At 41.0% G+C, this 24,606-nt stretch overlaps 1 protein-coding gene across 1 annotated transcript; it reads left to right on the forward strand.

Annotated features, from left to right (window-relative positions):
- The first annotated feature begins 555 nt into the window (after positions 1–555).
- On the forward strand, positions 556–24,494 carry LOC144933137 (intraflagellar transport protein 70A-like). Its single transcript, XM_078857721.1, has 19 exons — positions 556–743; positions 3,707–3,772; positions 4,299–4,517; positions 5,938–5,994; positions 7,344–7,479; positions 8,262–8,366; positions 9,699–9,827; positions 12,407–12,456; positions 13,465–13,617; positions 14,198–14,263; positions 14,699–14,752; positions 15,206–15,271; positions 16,683–16,759; positions 17,725–17,935; positions 18,874–18,945; positions 21,487–21,590; positions 21,882–21,960; positions 22,236–22,365; positions 22,789–24,494. The coding sequence occupies exons 1-19, from the start codon at positions 696–698 to the stop codon at positions 22,923–22,925; spliced, it is 1,959 nt and encodes a 652-aa protein (XP_078713847.1). The 5' UTR covers positions 556–695; the 3' UTR covers positions 22,926–24,494.
- The last annotated feature ends 112 nt before the right edge of the window (positions 24,495–24,606 follow it).

Consider the following 24,606-nt stretch of genomic DNA (forward strand, 5'->3'; position numbering starts at 1 on the left):
AGTGGGGGATGGTGGTGGGAGGGGGTAGTGGGGGGGTAGTGGGGGATGGTGGTGGGGGGGTAGTGGGGGGGTGGTGGGGGGATGGTGGTGGGGGGGTGGTGGGGGGGGTAGTCGCATTTTTCTGACAACCCCTTTATACACATTCCAGATTTGAAGCTTTCGTGACTGCAATGATTCATACTCTTAGGTTTTTTTTCGGTAAAGTCACGTAAGTAAAAAATAAAAGTAAAAAAAATAATAATTATTTTATTTCTATTATTTGAAAAAAACAAAAGCATAAAAATAAATATATTTATATTATTTCAAAAACATAAAAGTTAAAATAATAAAAATAATATTTAGTATTCTTTTATTTCTATTATTATTTTTACTTAGATTTTTTACCTACGTGACTTTACCGATAAAACCTAAGAGTTGTTGTTAGCGAAAGAACCAAGAATATAGTTGTTGGTGTTTAAACTCGCAAGTCAACTTCCGGTGGCGAACGGAAACGGCGGTCGCCTCGGCAACCACCGTGCCGCGTGGTCGCCTAGGCAACCACCGGGCCACGTGGTAACGCGAGCGGCGCATTCTGCGGCCTAGCGGGCGACATCGCTGACGGTGGCCGCCCGCGTCCTCACGACGTCTTTTAAAACATTACCCGTCTCTTAATTCAGTGTACGTCGCCCTCCTCCTCCCCCGCCACCGCCACTACCATGTATCAAGTGAAGGAAGGGGAGTTCACGGCGACGATTTACACAATGGTGGGTGGCGAGTGAGGCCGCCGCCTCGCCTTGCTCACACAACACGTCCACCACGCCTACCTGTCAACCCACACAGTCTAAACACCGTTACTCTTGTACAGGGGAGTTGAGTATAACGTTTTGTTGTCTAGTTGTTTGTTTATTTCTCTCTTGTGGTGGGGCATTGTAGGATGAGCTTTGAGATTTTATAAAGGGCACGGGGTGATCGATAAAGTCTGAGTTGGTCTGTCAAGGTAGGGCACTGATCAGGGGTTGACAGGTACGACTACGTATGAAGAACAAGAATAGGTTTTAACCATTTATGGCAATAAAATAGCTGTTACGATGTTCAAACACCACGTAGATTAATGTTGCAAGCAATCGGTTGAGTCGTGGACGCTGGTTTAAATGTTGAACTCGCGCGTTAAACGGAGATGCTTCGCTAAATCCGCACTAAATCGCGATTTTAAGTTTTCGTGACTGCAGGTATCCATACTCTTTGGTTCTTTCGGTAAAGTCACGTAGATCTAAAACAAACCAAATTAAATCACGTTTCGAGCGCAACACCCCCGTCTCAGCAGTTGTTTCGTGCTGTGGTTGTCCCACCTGATGACGGCCCGAAACGTCGCGATTTAATTTATTTTTCGATTTAAAGCTTTCGTGACTGCAGGGATTCATCTTCTTGGTTCTTTCGGTAAAGTCACATAGAAGGGAAATTATAAAAATAAAACATAATAAAATACAATTCTCACTAGTGAGAATTGTATTTTATTATGTTTTGTGAGAATTGTATTTTATGTTATATTTTTATTATTTTATTATTTCCCAATTCTCAGTGAGAATTGTATAAAACATAATAAAATACAATTCTCACTAGTGAGAATTGTATTTCATTATGTTTTATTATTTTATTATTTCCCTTGTACGTGACTTTACCGAAAGAACCAAGAAGATACATTTATTTTGTTTTATATCTACGTGACTTTACCGAAAGAACCAAAGGGTATGAATCCTCACTCTTTGCTTTCTCTTATTCGATGAAGACGGTACATGCAGGAGTTGAACGTGGTCCTTCCGATGGCTTCACCGTTAACTTAGAATAGTGTCACGTTTGTTTTGTTTAACCGTGTGATAACTCAAAGAGACCCAGACAAAGTGACCCCGGGAGAAGAAGTCTGCCAGTAATAGGCGATGATTGCCCAATTGAGCGATTTGCTTCGGGAGAGAATTTCGCGTAATTTCGCTATTCCGCCTCGGTTTGAGCGCAGACTACAGCGGTCTACTTTACTTTACAACCCATTATTTGGGTTGCATGGTCAACCCTTATTATAATCATGGGCTGTATGGTAGAGGCACGAGGATTTGAGAACATACGCAAGTGAAGAGACATTGTTTAAGGGTTAGAAAGTGTGCTGACTCCAGGACTTAGCCGATGGTCGAGACGAACGATGTTTCGTGTCGGCCAGGAGAGGGCAAAGCGCACGAGTGGTCGTCCTCTGCATAAATGAAGCGATGACATCAACTCGTTGTTGTTATTGTTGTTTTTGCATGATGGTGCATGAACATGTATTGCGAACATCGTGAGAGCATCAGAGATGTTGAGGCCTTCATGCAGCTGTAGATTGACCGCAGCTAATGATGATGGATAGCATAATACATCATACATTGGGGATATTTTCTGACGTTAGCACAGCCTAAAAAAAGCGACGCAAATGGTTATTGGCTGTTTGAGGGTGTTATAATTGTTCTTTAGAAAGGGTTGCATTTCCTGAGTTTAGAGGTGGGAGAGATTGTTATTTATATGTACACACAGTTATAGAAAATGATTATTTTACGGTTGAATTTTCCTTCCTACATACTCGATTCTACCCCCCCCCTAGGGTTTTGGCAGACTGGCATACCTGGCACAAAAAGACAAAGATCCCCCGTATAGCCTTAACAGACTCTAGGGGCAAGTGCTGTTTGCGAGCACTTATAAAGGCCGCAACGGTACACGAGGGGGCGGATGGCCAGCACCACGCCCGACCGCATTTGTCTCCCCAGTGGCGATGTTTACACACCACACCAGATACTCATTTGAGACTGAGTCGACCTCGGGGAGGCCCGGAATCGGTTCAGATAATCGTCACTGGTGTTGGCCGTGAGCGGTAATCGAACCCCGGTGGCTCATAGCGCAGCGCGCTAACCGCTGCACCACCGCTCCCCGCACGCACACAGATACACAAACATCAGATAAAATCCGCCTAGAGGAAGGGGTGGAAAGCTGATCGAGCACAAAAATAGTTATTTTTTACTTGGAAATCCCATGTATCTAATTTTAGCCTTGTCTTACTTAGGTCACTTGTCGCTCGTGTCCCGTAATTGTTATTGCGCTATTATTGGATAAAGGTTACAAGTGCGTGTTAATGTGTGGCCCGCAAAGGTATTTGAAAAACGATTTGCGGCCCTAGTAAAGAAAAAGGTTTCTCATCTGTACCGTATAGCCCTTATAGACTGTGGAGGGCAAGTGTCACTCGCGAGTTCCTGGCGAACGTCGAGGCGATGTATATTTGGGGACCCCCTGTATGCAGATGCTGGGCTGACATTGCTAATGAGTTATGCAATGTTGGGGATTCTTTATTATTGTTGTACATTGTATGTTGTTGAACTTCTTTCGCATATAGCTTGCTTTTATGGTGCAGAGAGTTGGAGGCATTGGATAAATAGGATTTTGTAGATAGCTACGGCAAGTGGTTCCGTTGATATTGCAACGAGGAGGGGGCCTGTAGACTTGAAAAGGAATCAGAAGGGTTGAAAAGCCAAGGTCCAATAAACTTTAACGTTATTTTACATACAATTTAATACATTCAGTTAAGATCAACACAATATAATAGCCTGTGTATGGCTCGCAAGATGTGGGGTTTTCAATATTGGGGCTGCATACTGTAAGAGACTCAGTAGTGTACAACAATTGTGTTTTAATGCAATGTTAACATGTGTGATAGATTAAAGATGGTCGCTATGGAGAAGCGATCGAGATCCTCAACAATGAGCTGCAGAAACAGCCCAAGGTATGATGCAATGCGAGGTATTTAATATTTCCATATAAACCGCTCCATTATATGCAGGTGTACCTATTCCAACTCTTTTCAGGGCACCCACAGTACCATATCACACAGCTCAGTGGCCACATTTGCATGCCAACTCAAATCTCACCAACTTTGAATCGAACAAAAAGTATTAAACATAGCCGTTGATCAACTTGTAATGTTTTCCGCCCACAGTTCACATACATGAGTTGTTCATTTCCATGACCAGTGTCTATACTGAATACCATTTCCAATAAGGTATTTTTTTAATTGACAAGTATTAAAAGCAAGCAGTTTTCAGAACTATGGTACTAGTACTTGCTTCAGTCTACAATATCACCATCAATATGGTATATAAAATTTAAGTACCGTAATGCTTGTGTTATGATTGTATATCATTTTTTCTTGACCAATTTTTACGAATAATTGTATTAATTCCACCAAATGTTGCTTCAACTGCAATGTTCCCTTTTACCCCTCCTTCCGCACACTCCCAACACACACACAGTCCCGACCGGCACTCTCCTTGCTGGCATACTGCTCCTTCCAGATGCAGGACTTTGCTGTTGCTGCTGAATGCTACGAGTCATTGGCGCAGCAGGCTGGGCCTGGCGACGAGGGCGCCGAATATCGGCTGCGTCATGCGCAGTCTCTGTACCGTGCCAGCGCCTATGCTGAGGCACTCAAGGCCACACTCGCTATGGAGGGCCCTGCTTATCAAGCCAAGGTACCCGTGTGCACGTGCACATGTGTGTGCTTGGTTGATCACTTCCAGAACTTCGGTGGCAGCGCATCTCAGGTCTTGTGTTGTCTGTGTGTTTCACATGTCCATCTCTACCGACCTTATACATTCGTATCGCTTTTCAATGCAGGTTGAAATAATTTATGCATTAGCTCTCTCTGTCCATCTGTCTGTCCATAATGGGGGAACAATAACTTATAAAGATGATCCATTATGAACCAAACATTAGTCTCAAGTTTTGTTTCTGATAGGGATAACCAGCCGAATATTTAAGACACAAAACCAGCACTAATAAGACCTGACTCGGCATTCCAGTGCAGCCGCTGAGGCACGCCTTCTCAGGCAGAGCCAATATTCGAGCTCTGGTTCATTGGTGTAGGGGTCCACCTCAATGAGCACTTTGATCTTAACTTATTTGAAATGTATAGAGAACCTTTGCTCAAGGTGCCTTAAGTAGTTTAAAAGTGCTAACAAAATTGATTTAGATGGCAAGGGTGTGTAAGGGCCAAGGAATGAATGACTGTACCAGAAGGGACTTTGGGTCACGGTAGGGAAGGGGAGGGATGAGAAGGGTTGGAGGGGAGAGGGGAGGGAAGAGGACTATAATGGACAATGGAGAAGAGGTGAGCTTTAAGAGAGGAATGAAAGTAAGTTAAGGAGGGGGACTGCTAAATGTGCAGGGAGAAAGATTATCGAAAACGAGATTGGGCACAGGAAGAACAAGGAACAGAGAGAGATAGAAGATTGTGAATGAAGAGGACGAGAAGGGGCATACAAATAGAGGAGAGAGGCGAGATAGGGTGAGGAAAGGCCATGGAGAGATTTATAGATGAGTGTAAGGTGTTTGAAAAGACAGTGATAGTCAACGGGAAGCCAGTGAAGTTGACGGAGGAGAGGCGAAGTCTGAAAATTAAATGGTAGATTGAAAATAACCCGCGTGGAAGCATTTTTTATTTGTTGGAGGGGAGTGAGTGCATAGGCAGGGAGACCGAGAAGAAGAGAATTGCAGTAGTCCAGACGGGTAAAGATCAAGAGTATAAACCACGACTATGGCAACAAGATAAAATGAGAGGGCAGATTTTCCTGATATTGAATAGATTAAAGAGATAGATACGAGTTGTCATGACGAAAGTAAGTACTTCCAAGGAAAAACTCATGTTGTAAAGTGCTACGTAATCTGTGTGTTTGCGTGATTTTTCTCTCTTGTTATTATGTAAATTGTGTTGCAGCTGGAGTCAGTTCCAATGAGCATTGCAGCAATTGATTAAACTAAGCTGTGGAAGTTTCCTCATGCCCAGACTCCTAGTGTTTTATATTAATATAAATATATTTTCCCTTTGCCTGCTGACATTGAACTTTTTCATTTGCTCATTTTGCTGTTGTCTCTTTATGTCTATAATCTCAGGTCCTGAAATTGCAAGCTGCTATTAAATATGGGGAAGATGACCTGACTGGCGCCAAGGTGATACACTTGCAAGTGTGAATGTGTATGGCCTCACTGTATTTTGTTACATGTTTAGAGTGTATTAATGTATCTTCTTGGTTCTTTCGGTAAAGTCACGTAGAAGGGAAATAATAAAATAAAAATAAAACATAAAATAATTCTCACGACGTTTCGGCCACAACGCAAGCAGCCGTCCTCAGGTGAAGACACTGTCTTCCCGACAGACCTGTTCTTCACCTGAGGACGGCTGCTTGCGTTGTGGCCGAAACGTCGTGAGAATTATTTTATTATGTTTTATTTTTATTATTTTTTAATTTCCCTTCTACGTGACTACCGAAAGAACCAAGAAGATGAATCCCTGCAGTCACGAAAGCTTTAAATCGAAATGTATTAATGTATTCAAAATGGGAAAACTCCAGTATCAGATGGAATAACTTGGGAGATCATAAAGAAAATAGAACCAGCTGTTGGATAGAAAAGATCAGACCAAGATAGTTATTGTATTGCACAGAAATGAAATACCTCAATAAAGAAATGATGCCTCAGTTATTCTTCATATATGAAGGCGTGACAAAAACTGAAAATTATGAGCCTCTCATCACACCTATATACATTGTTCACGAACATCATAGAGAACCAAATACTAAATATTGACTTAAAGCTTTCGTGACTGCAGGAATTCATATTCTTTGGGTCTTTCGGTAAAGTCACGTAGATAGGTTTAAAGAAAATAACAAAAAACTACGACGTTTCGATCGCAACACAAGCGTTTGTCATCAGGAAGAATAAAAAGGGGGGACAGCTGCTAAGGCAGACTTTTAAAGGTTTAAAATGGGTGTAGCCTATTTATGTCGACATTTCTGGAAGACTTTGCTGTTTTTTCCAGGATTTTTTCTGTTGCGTATAGTCACTTTAAGATGTTTCTTGTTCATGTTTTTGTTTTGTTGCGGTTGCACCCGAGTCAAGAGCCGCATGGCTCACAGGGTTAAACCTAATAAATGAAAAACTGAAACAGTGCCAACTGTGCACATCGAATGTACGGTGGAAAGACAATGATCAGGGCATGCTAGAAAATTTAGCTTGCTCAATATTCTATGTAGCATTGCTCTGCACACAGCTCAATGTTTGTGAAAGAGAGGGACATTACGCTCACTACATATACACCTTAGAAAATTTGTCAGTAAATGGCCATTCTCAATCGTATAAACTTCCAATCCAGCGTATTTCATTGTTTGCTAATCTCAAGCTATATGCACATTGCACACATCATGTTGGGAAAAATATATGAAAAGCGTGTCCATCGGGAGGAGACAGTGAATGGCGTTTTGAGAACCGTTATTCACGTGGTTGTATAATGTATCCCGCAGAGCCTGGTGGAACAGTGTGCTGCAGATGATCCAGACACAGAAAACAATCTGGGCTGCCTGCTATATAAGGAGGGCCACTTTGACGAAGCGTGCTTGCGTTTCACCACTGCAATGCAGCTTGCGCCCTACCGACCCGGTCAGGACCACACCTGGTGACACAGATATTAGTGGCAGGACTCGTTGATCAAGATACCATTACTATAATTCACATTCATTAAGTGAGACTTAATAACAGTGCCGGATTATCCTAGTAGCAAAAGTAGCATATGCTACGGGATTCGCACTTTCAGGGGCCCCGCGCTAAATGCTTTCAAGCTATCAATTCTGGTTCAGTGATTCTGAACTTGCTCGATTACTATAGTACTATACCACCTTCAACTTTTATGAACGACTGGGTGTTTAAGGTTAGCGATTTGCCATATTATCTTGTTGTATAGAAAAGGAAAAAAATGCAATTACTTTACTATGTAAGTAAAAAATTGTGTTTTAATATTAATGTGTTTTTTTATTTAGGGCCCCTTTATAATATATGCTACAGGCCCCACACTAGCTTAATCTGGCACTGCTTAATAGTTGTAGGAAAATGTATATATTTCCACGGTCATTATAAACCAGGCACGGACCAGGCTCAGCCATTCTCTTTAATGCTCCAGCTCCTCTGTGATACAACAGTTGATTCACATTACGTAATCAAGTGCCGTTGTTTCAAACCATATTAGCAACTTTTTACTTTAAATGGGATATGACGATTGATCAATTGTTTCTGTGGGATTCAATTGAATTCAGGACTAAATAGCTGCTTGCTTGGAATGGAAGCATTTTCCAATTGCTGGCCGCACGTGTTGATTTGTGCTGGCAGTACTCTGCTCTAATACCGCAATGGATGAGTGTTTGTCTAACTGCTGCTTCATTTTCTAGATCTATCCTACAACCTGGCGCTCTGCTACTACAGCATGAAGCAGTACGCCCCTGCCCTCAAGCATATTGCTGATATTATTGAGAAGGGCATTCGCACGCATCCTGGTAGGCAAGGCACTTTGCGTGTGCCTCTGTGTATATGTGGGGAGCGATAGTGTAGCGGTTAGCATGCTGTGCTACGAACCCGGTGACCCGAGTTTGATTTCCACTCACGGTCAACACCTGTGAAGCTTATTTGAACCAGTCATGTGCCTCTCCTGGGTAGACTCGGCCTCAAATGAGTACCTGGTGCGGTATGTAAACATCGCAACTAGACGGACAGAGGGAGCTGGGCGTAGTGTTGGCCACCCACCCCCTCATGTGCCGTACTGGCCTTCATAAGTGCTCATTAACAGCACTTTCCCCAACAGTCTGTTAAAGGCTATACAGGGATTTTTTGTGTGTATGTGTGCATTCTTGGCATTCTTATTTCAATTTACAGTCAAATGCATTAATTTATGTTTATGAAGGGTTGTTTCGTTTTTATGGAAACAAACTGCAAAATTAAGTTAAAGGCTATACAGGGAATGTTTGTGTGTATGTGTGCATTCTTGGCATTCTTATTTCAATTTACAGTCATATGCATTAATTTATGTTTATGAAGGGTTGTTTCGTTTTTCTGGAAACAAACTGCAAAATTAAGTTTTCCATCTTTGAATTATTGCACAAATTCCTATAAATTTAATATATTATAATTATTTATATAATGTTAATTTACATAAATTAAAAAGTTGTCTTCACAGCTTACCAGTACTATAGAGGAATTGAAATCAGACTATCTTATGTGTGCCAATGAGTACAATGTAATCATTAATAACGCAACAGAAGCATTTTTATTGAAATATACCTCTAAATAAGGCCAGATGCTTAAAATATATGCATAGAGAATACATCTTACAACTTTGTCTCATTAAAAAATGTATATCAATTGATACCAGCCAGACAATTTAATTTTTCTAAGCTAACCACTTTTCTGCATTCATTTTTAAACTGAGCCAGAATTATCTTACCTATAAGTGTTAAATCAGGTATGTGGCTCCCAAGACAAGTTATTATCCAGCAAAAACGTGGATTATATCCACAATAATTCACCTGGTGATTTGATGTGGTTCCATGAGTGGCATTGCAATTCAAATTTAAGAATATAATTTTTGTTACATTTTATTGTATCATTCGAATTGAACTTTTTTTGTCTTGTTTGTACAAGTTGTGTCCACTACATTTGCCTAAATAGAACATTCACAATATCATTTGCATGCATTTTTTTGAAATCATCACTTATCACATGCATGATTTCATACGTGGGTAGTGTAATAACTGGTATTATTAATGAATGTGTTCTTGTCTAGTGGATTCATTTGCTGGCGATTGATTTTCTACTCGTTCATTTTATTCCAGAGCTGAGTGTGGGAATGACTACAGAGGGCATCGAAGTGCGCAGTGTGGGCAACACACAGGTTCTGCATGAGACAGCCCTGGTTGAGGCGTTCAACCTCAAGGCAGCCATCGAATATCAACTGAAAAACTGTGAGCACAGCAATAATAGTAAAAATGTGGTATATTTATCCAGGCAAACCTCTCCAAATCTGATGGTTCCTTTGCAGGAGAGTCCTGCATTTATTTTGTATATCATTGCAATTTCGAAACTGGATTTTTTACTTGTGCTATTTTAGCTCAAGAAATATCGTCAGTGGTGACTTCAGTGACGTCTCACTTCCGTGCACACAGGAAGGTTACATTTACACAGAAAGCAAGCTATTGTGTAACAGTTTAGTGTGTAAATGTCTTCTTGTTACTTGTTAATATGCAGTTGTACATTCACAGAAATGGATGCATGATGAATGACGCAGTTTCTCCACTCTCCATCTTAGCCTTGTTCAATAATACATTGGCACTGGTATTTTATCAATATCTGATACTATTTTTGTTTTACTAATTGCAGTTTTGCCAGGAAATCCTCACCAAGGCTTAAAACTCAGGGTCCTACATTGGGATATTTGGCCTATTCCATGAATGTTTACCATGTGGGAGGAAAATACATGCCAAAATATCTTATTTATTTGAAACTTGCAAATGGCAGTGAGGCAGTTTGTGCCATCCATTTAACTTTATAGTTTCCCCACTGCCCAGGTCAGGTGATACCCTCTAAAACAAATCGAACTTGCATTCTGAAAGGAAGATATTATTTCAGATAATTTTGTGTATTATTGATCTTTGAACTAATTTTGGTTCTTACGTTGTAAACATGACAAACATCTTTCATCTTCTTGGTTCTTTCGGTAAAGTCACGTAGAATGGAAATAATAAAATAATAAAAATAAAACATAATAAAATCATTCTCATGACGTTTCGGCCACAACGCAAGCAGCCGTCCTCAGGTGGAGAACAGGTCTGTCGAGAAGACAGACCGAAAGAACCAAGAAGATGAATCCCTGCAGTCACGAAAGCTTTAAATCGAAACATCTTTCATTTTATTAGTAATATGATTAATGTATAATCAAAGCATGCCACGAACATGACGTGTATGTAAAGTTTGTCTCTGCATTGTGAATCTACCCAACATATAAATATGGTAATTATTATTGATATAGGTTACCCTACATAATTATATTATTAAGTACAGAATATGTTTTGTGCAAATACAAAGTATAAGGGTTACTTTCACACTGACATGCAGGTACATTATTCTCATTGAATATACTGTAATCAAAATGTAAATGCATTACACGACACTAAGTACTTTGATTTGAAGCTTTCGTGACTGCAGGAATCCATACTCTTTGGTTCTTTCGTAAAAGTCACGTAGGTAGAAAAAAATTAATAGATCACGACGTTTCGATCGCAACACAAGCAACCGTCATCAGGTGTGAAACAAACAGCAGGAGGACTGCTGACATAGGAGAAAGAGCTGCTGCAACAAGAGTTTATATAGGATTTTGGTGGGCCCAACCCAAGCGTAAATGGGTGGAGCTAGAGATGAAATTTGTACGTAAATGTAAATGTGAGAGATTAGCATGTCAATGTGAGACGGTCCCAGCCAATGAGAAGATTAGCATGTCAATGTCAGAGAGCCGGGCAACAGGAACCAAAAAACCCTAAGAGCAAGAGGTACACATGATGAGAGGGAGACACAGAAATAACAGCTGACATAGGCAGCCTAACCTGCCAGCCTACCTGCCTGCCTATGTCAACTGTTATTTCTGACTCTCTGTGTGTCTCTCTCTCTCTGTGTCTCCCTCTCATCATGTGTACCCCTTGCTCTTAGGGTTTTTTGGTTCCTGTTGCATGGCTCTCTGACATTGACATGCTAATCTTCTCATTGGCACACCTCCGGTGGCTGGGATGACGGTTGCTTGTGTTGCGATCGAAACGTCGTGATCTATTATATTTTTTATACCTACGTGACTTTACAGAAAGAATCAAAGAGTATTAAGTACTTTGCATTTTTAGTATTTATATTGTCAAATGATTTCTTGTTCAAATGAGCATTGAAGCAGTGCAGCACCCATCTGTTTACAGCTGCAAGCCAATGGTGGAAATGCCTATGGTGGGGGCGAGGCTATAAAGCCAGACAACCACAAAGCGGGACTCATTTTCTTCCTCAAACCTGTTTGCTACTCGTCTGCAATATTATGATTTATACCAGTGGTTCTTAACCTTTACTGCAGCCCTGCACCCCTTTGGTTCTCAATTGTAAAACATGTTAATAAATACGTCGGATTCTCAAAAAACATCGCATGTCTCACACCACCAGAAAGGGCATCTCGCAGCTCCAGGGGGTGCGTGCACCCGAGGTTAAGAATCATTGATTTATACGCTGCTGTAACTTAAATGTTTTTCACCAAGGTCGTCTGCGGGTCATTCTTGTGAATCAGCTTAAGGCTGACTATTTCTTACCCGTGTAAACAAATACAATCAATCAATTCTTGACCCCAAAGGGCCCCTAACCAGGATTTGAACTTGCAATTTTCTGATTGCGATATGCTCACCCTACTGCTGAATCATATGGCCAGATATATATAGTGTACATACACATACATTATATGACTTACAAATGACTGTATACTTTTGAGTGAAATTTTTTTTTTATTGCTGTCTCACCACAGTTGAGGCTGCGCAGGAAGCACTGACAGACATGCCCCCACGGTCAGAAGAGGTATGGTGCTGCATAGAAACATAGATCTTAAAGTGCACCACTGGCAACATACTTACTTGTCTGGATGGAGTTGCAGAATTATGTAAAATTGCCAATCAATTCGTCCAACCTGATATACATGACCTGTCATGCTTCTAGCCTGCTCGGTATGAGTTGGTGATGTCATACCCTTGAAATGTGTAAGGTTCCCCACACCTCTGATGATCACGGTTGGCTATGTATGGTGTGAAAGAAGTTCAACATACATACAAGATGGGAATGATAATGGGGGTTTTTGGGTGATCTAAAATTAGACAATGGCAGGGAAATCCATTATATATTTGAAGTTTTCGTGACTGCAAGGATCCATGTCAATAAATTGTCGAGTAAGCGCCCACCATGTAAGAACAAATATCTCTGTCAAACCTCACCATCAATCTGTTATGTTAATCCTATCGTAAGTGTATGTACATTTTATTTTAAATAAAACAATTGATGATTTTATATTTAGATTGCATTTACTGAATATACTCTTAAGTCCTTTTAAGCTGTTATTTTTTATGTGCTCAGCTTTTCCTTGTGTCTCAGTGGAACCTATACTTGAATGGTTATGAATTTCATTCCACGTGAAAAATATACAAGTTTGATAAGCTTACCAAGATCTGTACATTACAATCAATATACTTCATACATCCATATAATACAAGTTTTAAGCCCCAAAAATATGCTTCTACACTAATAGATTCTACCAGTTGTTTCCTCACAGGTCACAGCTCAATAACATTGCAGGCAGCCAGATCCAGCATCACTTAGCAGCATCCATATCTGGCCATAATGCCACTGACACAAAATTCTATGCCAGATGTTTATACCAAGCGGTGAATGGAAAATGTTTCATCATATCAAGAAAGTTGTTTTTGTTTCAAAAGTGAAGCGGCTCACTGTGAGATGGAGCTTAATGGACAGTGGGTGATAACATTCAAGGTCAAATAAAAATGTGACATCGCTAACCATTTTATTTGTACGCAGGAGTTGGATCCAGTGACTCTGCATAACCAGGCACTCATGAACATGGATACCCGGCCCAGTGAGGGCTTTGAAAAATTGCAGTTCTTACTGCAGCAGGAGACCTTCCCTCCGGAGACCTTTGGCAACCTTCTGTTGCTGTACTGTAAGCATGAGGTATGATTTTATAGTGAGGCTGTGAGACTTGCCTTTTGCAGGTGGTCTCTGTTGTTTTAACCAGCATGTTATGAATGGTTTGAGCCCATTTGTCTTTAAAAACACTAACTTCCTCTATGACTTGTCCTAGTAACATCAAGTTTTGCTTTGCTTTTCATTATCTCATGGTCTTTGAGCAAGTAGTGGTGGAGCCAACTTAAGCACACATGTGGGCATGTCAAGGGGTTATCAATATCAGTGCACCTTTCACATACTTCACATACATTGTCAATAAATTAATATAACAAAAACTCAACATCCGTCAAGAACACTGCCTTAAAAGCAGTGGTCCTTCTCAAAAGCACATACATCAGATGTTTAAGATGGATTCATATAGTTTGGTTGATAATTAATCACATTACTGCTTTGAGAAATTATTTTAAAAAAACGTTCAACTGCTCCAAACTCTGCCCTGTTCTATATCTTACACAGATTTACTAAACGCATTATTGCCTGCTCATTGGGATTACGTTATTGAAAGTAAAATTCCGCTCACTTGCTCTCACCCTTGCTATGTACTTGTCTCCCTGTGTGTCTGCAGTATTACGACCTTGCTGCAGATGTTCTGGCAGAAAACGCTCATCTCACATACAAAATGCTTACACCGGTAATGCACACCACATGCAGTACTGCACCACCTTGGCAAGATGACATGGTCCGCAGTTGTCTTCACGCAATGTTGTTGCTCTACCCTACCTGGATGAGATGTACATGGGTGGAATTGTGGAGTTAAAATCCCGTTTTCTTAAGTTTGAGTTAGGCTGTTATGAGGTTGGCCGGAATCTACTATTTAATTTTTAGGTCTATTAATTTGCTGTAGTGTAATTGGTTAGCACACTGGGCTAGCAATCCATACCATCTCTCAGCGTGGCAGTTGAAACAATGGGCAAGTTTGTTAAATCCTGTTACCTCCATCTATCCAGCAGTATAAATTTGTTTACTACAGTTGACTGGCAGGTCCAGCGTGAAATAATGATCAATTATATTGAACAATGCTACGATACCTACTTACACGTCTGTCTGTCTTGTGGTGGATTTGCAGTACCTATATCAATTCTTGGACGCCATGATAACATGTCAGACTGCACCTGAGGAGGTAACGTAGAGTTATTTTTTTATACACATGTAATTTTGATGAAATGTTTATTGGTAACATCATCATTGCTATTTAAATGTATTTATGTGACCACTTTTTGTATATATTAAAATAAAATCAATGCAAGTATATTTAATGTCATTACTATGTATAAAGTTTGTTTAATGTTGACTGCATGTTTTTATAATACGATTATCATGGTTTCATTTTCTTTGTTCAATATGGTAAATGGCTTCCCGCCAACTTTACTTATTTACACTTGACCAAACAGCACTTTTTTTCCGTTCATCCTGCCAATATCTTTTACTGTAAAGCAATGATATTCTTAACATTGTTATTGCGGTCTATGCAAACATGACTCCTTGTAAAAAGGTGTCAGTTTTGTTGCCAGATAGAAGGGTAAAGAACCAATTATCATTGTTAAAGAGCTATTATCTATGTGGCTCTATCCAGGCATTCCACAAGTTTGACGAAATGGCATCCAAGTTGACAGAGCAGCTCCGCAAGCTCACCAAGCAGGTGTCGTGTCAACAGCAAGCCCTACACTGCTGCTCCTGCATGCACCGATCCCACAGTCATAAAAGGAAAACTTATGTTGCATATGTCTAATATTAGATCAATATAATGCCTTCAAATGACAAACACTCTCACGGATGGATTGAGACGGTATTGTCTTGTCATTACATGGGACTTGCATGATTTATGGTGTGGGGATGTGAACAAGACTGGATGAGTTGAGCCTGCTTCAATTTCCAGCCACAACCAAATAGGAATTTATAATTCGGGGTAATGTGTGAGTGACACACCACCAGATAACAAATACACAGCACAAATTCACTGACGCCTAATATCTAAACACACCCCGGCACCTACACCCACATACTCAGTCAAGGTATGCATTCACAGCCCTTTCAGCTAAGAAGGAAGCTACTTGAAGCCCTTGTCAGTGCCCTCCAATAGGGTTGCGATATATTGTCTTGCTCGCATGTATGTATGTATGCACGTATATTGAATTTATCTCCACCATATGTAGCCAACCATGCTCATCGGAGGTGCGGGGGAAGGACAACAGACTAAACACAAAAATCAGTTTTTAAGAAATTAGTTTTTAGTCTTGATTTAAAAGGGCATAGCTCCGGTGGCTTCCTGATATCGGAAGGAAGAGAGTTCCAGACACCCGTAGAAGCGCATCTGAAAGTGAACATATGTTCGTCCACGCATTTTCCGTTGGAGTCGAGCGGTGCACGTATCCTCACAGTGCATGCCTCTCACCATTACCACAATCTATCCCATGCTGAATGTAACCTACAAATTGGCACAATTTTGCTTGACTTTTATCATTATGGTTTGTGGAAAAAACAACTTAATTGGCATTCTTGCCTACATGACAACTTGATTTTATTGGCTCTGTCAAGTGGTGGAGGATTTTGGATAAAAAAAAAAACTGAAGTTAAACCTATATTATCTAACCCCAAATAAACTAATTAGGAATCATAATATTGATTGTGAAAGCCTACATATAAAAGCTCTCTCTAAAAGTGTGTTTGCATGTATGTCTCTTACAATAAACCTATGTTACATTTGGCCAATAAGGACCTGCACCTTGTAACAAACATGAAAAATTAATTTCAGCCATGTTCAGTCTCTCCCCTAATGTATGTACAGGGCCTTGAATATTACACACATTGTGTTATCTTGAGTGCTTATGAGGCAGAACCCATCTTAAATTTAGAGCAGTTCCTTTGAGCTGAAATTGTTGTATCAAATTTTTTAAAGATGGGTATGCACTGAACTATTAATGATCGAATCCAGTTTCCTTGCCAAAAAAAGGTCGGTAGATAACTTTTGTTGCATGGATATCTAAAGGAAGGCTTTCTCACAGATGGAACTGAGTGTCCCGTGGGGTACCCGCCCCTGTGTCTCTCAGCAGGTCCAGGATGCCCGGGCAAACCGTGATGACGACGGCGTGAAAAAAGCCGTCAATGACTATGACGAAGTGCTGGAGAGGTGAGGGCAGCTCAAGGGTCAGCCCAGTCTCATTACTACAAGTGGTCATGCAATTTTCATATCAGGGCTCTACGACACATTTGACCACTTGTGAGTCGTGACGTAGCCAACACGGTGGCGTGTAGCATAGTATTGACAAGGCTCGATTATTGCAACTCACTACTCTACGGGACGTCTGGCAAAAAAATTACCAAGCTGCAGCCTGTACAAAATTCTTTGTCACGTGTCGTGACAGGTACTGCAAGATCCGACCATGTCCGTCCAGTGCACGCCGAGCTGCATTGGCTTCCGGTTGCCGAACTAATGCATTATAAGCCGCACTCGTTACACACAAAGTGCTTTCCGCAAGTGAACCACAATACCTTGTTGATCTTGTCACGGAGCATAAACCATCATGTGAACTCCAGTCATCTTTGCAGCTGCTTTTGGCTAGCCATTGGACAAAGACGGTCGACGCATTGTGCGCTTTCAAATGCGCTTCTGTGGCCGTCTGGAATGCTCTTCCGATATTAGGAAGGCACTGGAGCTATGCACTTGTAAATCTAGATTGAAAACTTGTTTGTTTTTAACTGCTTTTTGTGTTTAGTTGTCCTTCCCATGCATAGAGTTTTCTATACAAGTCAAGTTTTGCTGAAATATGCTCTTGGTGTCTACTATTTTGACTAGTAATTAATTAAACCCAGAACCACAGGATTATATCCATTGTTTTATCCTTCACACAAATGAAGCTCAAATCACTACTCACTGATTATTGACAAGTTTGTATATGGGGGAGAAAAAAAAACACCAAAGAATTGAGAAAAAAATCAAATCACATTAAACAAGAACAATTCAATGTTCACAAATAAAAATATTGCTGCCCTATCTTAGTCTGGTATTCAGTGAAACCTAAATATTTGTTTTTGATTTCTGTTGCCCAGTTGGTTTGACAACATTTGAGAATGCTGTGGTCGGATGCCCCGCAGGTTCGTGCCGGTACTGATGGCGCAGGCCCGCATCTATTGGGAGCGTGAGAGCTATGCGGCGGTGGAGCGGCTTTTCCGCAAATCGGTGGAATTCTGCAGCGAGCACGATGTGTGGAAGCTGAACGTGGCACATGTGCTCTTCATGCAGGAGGGCAAGTACAAGGAGGCCACCGGATTCTATGAGCCCATTGTCAAGAAAAACTACGGAAATGTACGCTGTAGTCTCTCTTATGCACCGTGGCACATGAGTCCTGTTATGCCCACTGTTGGTTACTGAAAAACAAACTTCCTTTTCCAAGCACAATAGCGATTAGTGGTATTTTGTTTTCAAGGTGACTCGTGTAACGGAACTACCTGTGCATGTAAATGTACCGCATTTTTGTTAGTCCGTTGCTGGATGATGGACTCCCCATGCTGTGTGAGTCATGGGGCAGGATGTTTGTGCTTGGTCGTGCCTGTTGGTGCCAGTTGATGAAGGTGGCGAGCATAGATGTACCATACAACGATGCATTTTGCTGCACTGACCTCTGTTGCCTATATCATGACCCCGCAAGCCCTATAGCAACCTTTGTGTACGTGGTGGTCATCCAATCAGGCGCTATCCAGGACCATCCTGCTTAGTTCCCGAGACCTGACAAGATCACGCACATTTTTGGTGATTTAATTAAAGGCATTTCAGATAACTTCTATGCATTTTACCTTGAACAAGTTAATGTTTATATATTTCTGTGATAATGTAATACTGCCTGAAAAATTATAATACAAAAATTTAAGGAAACACAAACACAGTGCCCATGAAAAAGAAGTAACATAATTCTAAATTAGGAATCAATTTCAAAACTATATTCATCTTAATAGTAAACATAATATAGGTAAACTGCAGGTTATCAGTGATGAGCCTCTAGTACACCTCAACATAGTCAATACAGAGGGGTTCTTCTAAATATTGGTAGTGCAGATGTGGAATATAAGTTTGCAGTTATATGTAGTCATTCTATTATGTGTATCCTATACAGCCTGCAGTATGTGCAACATATGTTGTGTGTGGCCTGTGCCATGTTTTGTGTGTGGTTGGCATGCTGTGAAATAATTTGCATGATATCTGTTGTTCCGTTCTTACTTGTAAAATGCAATCACATGTTTCTGCAGATTCTAGGCGTCAGTGCCATTGTACTGGCAAATCTCTGCGTTTCCTACATCATGACATCTCAGAACGAGGAGGTAAACAAGTCTAAAATAAATTTATTGCAAAAGCAAATGCTTTATTTTCAAGAAAAAGGGACAGCAGTTCATTTTATTGGCATCCATTTTGCCCAAGCCCTTAATTAGCAGTTTCACATTGGCATTTCTTAGAACCAAATGTGAATACAGCCGAGGAGTATATTACTACACATTTACATCCACAGTTGTGGACTTGTTAATATCCGTTGTTAGTGTGTAACTAGTTGGATTTGAATCTCCGTAGCTTTGCTGTGGTATTTGACCAGCAGACACCCTTTAATAGATATATGATTATAGCGATGAAGACCACCGGGAAAATCAACTACAATTACAGATGCACAGACAAATAATCTAATTTTAGCCTAGTTAGACATTTGCAACAAGGGCTGTTGCAACAAGTATGTTGTATCCAGCATATATATTGCACTAGCGGGAAGTACCCAGCATTGCCCGGGCGAAAAAGACACACACACACATCGACTTACACACACAGACATCGACCCACACACACAAACACATCGACTTACACACACACTCAAACACACATTGACTCACACACATCGACATACACACACACATATCGACGTACACACACAGCGACTCACACACATATCGACTTACACACACACACATCGACTTAAACACACACATACATAGACGCACACACACATCGAACTACACACACATATGGACTTACACATATCGACAAACACATAAATGGACTCACACACACACATCGACGTACACACGCACATCGACTCACACACATCGACGCACGCACATGGACTTCCACACACACACATGGACTTACACACACATCACTCACACACACATGGACTTACACACATCAATGCACACACAAACACATGGACTTAAACACACATCAAGTGACACACATATTGACTCACGCACACACACACATCGACTTATACACACACACATCGACGCAGACATGCACATCGACTCACACGCACACATGGACTTAGACACATACATTATTTTAATATTTACTAACTTAATTTGAAAGATTAGTTGTCTACATGCACACATTATTTGAATATTTTCGAACTGAATTTTTAAATATTAGTTTTCTATCGACGTGAGTTTAGCGAAAGAAGCAAGAAAATAGTAATTAACAGTGCCGTGGTGAGGCGTAGTCCCATGCAGAGCCCCCGGCCTGGCCTAGATTTCCCAGCCGGCCGAGGTGGCACCTTGGCAGGCTGGGGCTGGGCTGCTACCCCCCCCCACCCACGATCTCCCCGGCCGCTCTGCATTAATATCTACGGCCTATAGTAGTAGCATCTACCGACTCTATATTAGTAACTGCACGCATTGGGGTGGAGGGAGGAGAACAGGACATCACACTGTGAAGAATGAACCTCAGCGTTGTGTATATTTTTATAGTATTTTTAACGTGAAAGAGAATTCCCCCCTCCACGGATCGCGCGTGTGCATTGCTAGGGGCAACCCCAGGTCAGCTTTGTCGCGCAGGCGCGAATGCGTTCTTTGTCGCTCGCAGAGCGGCGTAAGGAAATAAAAATAAATAGCGCTACATTGCTAATTTAACTACTTTAAAGTTGGCGGATGGGAAAATGGAATAGCGTTGGCTCACCACGGGGCTTATGGCGTGGTACCTGGCTACTTTTTTTAACGTAAAGCCCACGGTTTGCAAGCTAAATCCTTGCGTCCACACACAGAGACACACAGACAGATGGACGGACAGACAGACAAAGAATGCCTTTTATATATAAGATTGGAGTTCATTTGGACAGTTCCAAGAACAGCCGCTTGTATTTTCCAGCACTGACGTTGAAGTGCTCTAATTAACGAGTACACCTCTCATGTTGAGCTGTGTGAACATAGTTAAGTGGGTGCACTTATATACATATATTTTTTAAATACCCCACTTACATGAAACATGTTTTTTTTATATTTAAATGTATTTGATACGCATTTATTTAAAATATCGACATGTCGATATGTATTTCCTTGAGTGGGATATGTTGTTTAAGGAGGTATTATTCTTTTTAATGCTCACTTCCAAACTTCTAAAGCCCTTATTACACTAATGAAGAGCACTTAACTGAACAACAAAGATAACTGTAGTAACAAAGGCCTCTGATGCCTTCCTTGCAAATGCAATGCTAGACTTGCTTGCACTCATACATTTCTTAAAGCTGTTTTATATTTACACCATTGGTACCTCATTTGCCAGTAAAAATATGATAATTGTTTTTTTACCCTTTTATCTGGCAACAAAACTGACACCTTTTTTACGAGGAGTCATGTTTGCATAGACCACAATACCTGCAGTCATAATGCAAAAAAAAACATAACTATGATAATGTATGCACTGTCCTTGAAGTTGATTGGTCCACACCCGAGACAGCTTTCCTTAGAGCCTAGTCTCACATGGGTTGGACCAGATGACGCCAAAAGGCGCACAAAAAGGCGCACAACTCAAAGACGATGCACATTATCAGAGTTATGTTGCCAGATAAATGGGTAAAAAAACAATTATCCTGTTTTATATTTCTTAAGGCAGAGGAGCTCATGAGGAAGATAGAGAAGGAGGAGGAACAACTTGCATATGATGACCCTGACAAGAAGACCTATCATCTTTGCATCGTCAACCTCGTCATAGGGTGTGTACACAAGACGTCCTCAACTAACATTTGACAGTGTGGCATCACAATACAGTTTCTACAAACAAGAGTAACAGGCAATAAGTATCAACCCTTCTAATATAATTGAATGCCACTTTAGGTCAGTACAAATCTCTGACTCTATTAAACTTCCTTGATCTGTTTAATTCTCATGTAAATCTTATGTTTGAGTGTCTCGGTTTGTGAATGTCTACGCTGATGGCAACACAGCTTTGCCAAAGTCTGTTAACACTTGAACCAAACCTGTGTGTGCACACGTTTCCCCCATAGAACTCTGTACTGTGCAAAAGGAAATTACGAGTTTGGAATTTCCAGAGTGCTCAAAAGCCTGGAGCCATACCAGAAAAAGGTATGAACCCGAAATCTGAGTGAGAAAATCATCACTGGTTAGCTCTTGGCTGTTATGGAAATACTGTGAGTGACAACCATTTACCAAGATCAAGTTGAAGCACTGGTTTGTCTCGTCGTGTTTGTGTTCACGATTGGGTTTTTACAGGTACGGTATCTTATTACCACCGTGAAATGTATGTAGGACACACATGTTACGTTGAGAGTATCATTATGTTTGTGAAAAAAAACATTACAACCCGCCTTGCTGCCTGTTATTGTGCGTGCGTCTTAAAGCTGGGCACGGACACGTGGTTCTACGTGAAGCGCTGCTTCCTGTCCATGCTGGAGAACATGGCCAAGCACATGCTCTTGCTACGCGACGGTGTTCTGCAGGACTGCGTCGCTGCCCTGCAGCAGTGCGAGTGTATGTCTCCGCTGTTCTTGCCGCTTTGTGGTTATGGCCTGTAGACTGTGAAAATCACGAGTTCAGTAAACATTAATTACATGAGCAAAAAGGTATAACAGGTGACCAGCTTGTTCAGTCTTTTATTCAAAATACTAACGTTGTACGCACCAATGTACTTCTTGTTAGCCCATTTTTCTTTGTAAGTCATCAATTCAAGTTGTCAAATGAGTGATTTACTTGGGCTAAAGGTGACTTGTAAGGAAGTCATTCCATCGAGTGGTGTTTTAGTGAAAGTTACAGATCATGATTGGTGGCTGACATGCATTTTACCAATGTTTCTTTTCATGACCTAATAATAATACTTGAACTTTATATAGCGTCATTCAAGCCTCACAGCTTTCCCCAACCGGACGCAATGCACGTGTGTGTGTGTGTGCGCAGCGTATGGCCGCAACATCCCAGCCATGGTGGAGCAGCCCCTGGCGGAAGAGCGAGCGCATGGCGGGAGGAACACCGTGACCTACGAAGCGCGGCTGCTACATGCACTGATGCTGCGTGTTACGGGCTGGAGGCAGTGATGCGTACACTCGGCGCACACAGGCGCTTTGCGCAGCAGAGGTGCTCCCACATGCAAATCAATCTATCTGTTGTATTCGGCACGTCAGCCGATATGCGCACGAAACAATACGCTCACTCACACTTAGTAGCCTAAGGCACCATGATTACAAAGCCGAGTCAATGCTGAAATCGTGCCTCGATGGCAACGTAATGTACCTTGCCTTTTTTACATCTGTACGAATACATACGCATGCCCACTCCATATATCAGACAGTTGTGTAATAAAGTACATATGCGTACGCTTACTCGAATTCCATAAAAAAAACTAATTTCACTTGAGACACTTGGCAATTTTTACTGCACTCATACACACGACTCCCGATGCTTGTTATACTTTTATTGACTCTTAATCATGTACATGTACAGCCCTTTGTGTCAATCCACCGCTGGGTTTTGGCGGTTGATTTTTTGCGTATGGTTGAACTTCTTTCGCCACCGTATGTTGGGCCTCGGCAAGGTAAGGTAAATTACCCTTTTTACCGGGTAAAAGGATAAAGGTAAAGGGTAAAGATGTCGACATGCCAAGGGGTAAGGTAAAGGGTAGGGTAAAGGTAGCTCGGAAGAATTACCCGGTAGGGTAAAGGTAGCGCGAATTATTACCCGGTAAATACGGTGCCTTGTTTACCGCTAAAAGCTCCGTGGCGCAGTCTGTGGCCTCCATTTAATAAGTAATATTTTTAAAAACTTAAAAAAAAACACGCTTTTATTAAATGTACTAGTAATGGCAAAACTCCACGACTCCAGGAAGTGGCCCCGAAGCTTGCCATGAAGTAAGGGACCGTGGGGAATTAACAGTCTGCGTCAGTTTAGCGTGGACAATTAGACCCAAGCCGAAACATAACATATACAAAATAATGTTAAAAAATATATATATTTTGATAGAATATAGTCTTGTCATCAGTATGACATAAGTATGCCAAGTTTGGAGTCGATACCACATTGGGAAGTGGGTTAAAATTGAGTTACAAGATTTGAGGATACGACGACGATGACAACAACGACATCAACAATGACAACAAGCGTGTAAAATTGGAATAATCGAGAGTATTTTATATGATTAAAGCGCTCTACCTGGCATTTACCGTTATAAACCTTGTTCATGTATAGTACTCTAGTAATTACCCTGTAATTGGGTAATTTGTATGGGGTAAGGGTAAAAGGTAGGGTAAAGGTAGGCTCGTTGCTTTTTTAACTTTTAACTTTTACCTTACCTTGCTGAGGCCTACCGTATGTAGCCAACCGTGCTAATCGGAGGCACTGACCACCAAGCTGACCACCGAGCTGGTCAGTGAGTATTGATCAAGGCAGGGAGCATAGAAGTACAGTACACATAGATTTTGTTGCACTGGCTTCTGCCCACAATATAGCGTCATGGATTTTAGCACGTTTTATTAAAGATTGTCCATCCAAGCACTATCATCCAGGCTCAAGTCGGTTTAGCTTCTAAGATTTGAGGAGACCCAGTGCATTTCAGGTGATTTGTTCAAAAGCTTTTGATATTTGTATAAAATGTTTAAAATAAACTCTTATTTTCCAAATGATCCTTGTGGTGCTTGTTTTATATGTGTTTGTGTCAGAATAAATTAGTCTAATTCAGGGATTTTATTTCGAGAACGAGCAGCTTTTACTTACAGCATGTGT

The sequence above is a fragment of the Lampetra fluviatilis genome, chromosome 6 (assembly GCF_964198595.1).
Source record: "Lampetra fluviatilis chromosome 6, kcLamFluv1.1, whole genome shotgun sequence".
NCBI lineage: Eukaryota > Metazoa > Chordata > Hyperoartia > Petromyzontiformes > Petromyzontidae > Lampetra > Lampetra fluviatilis.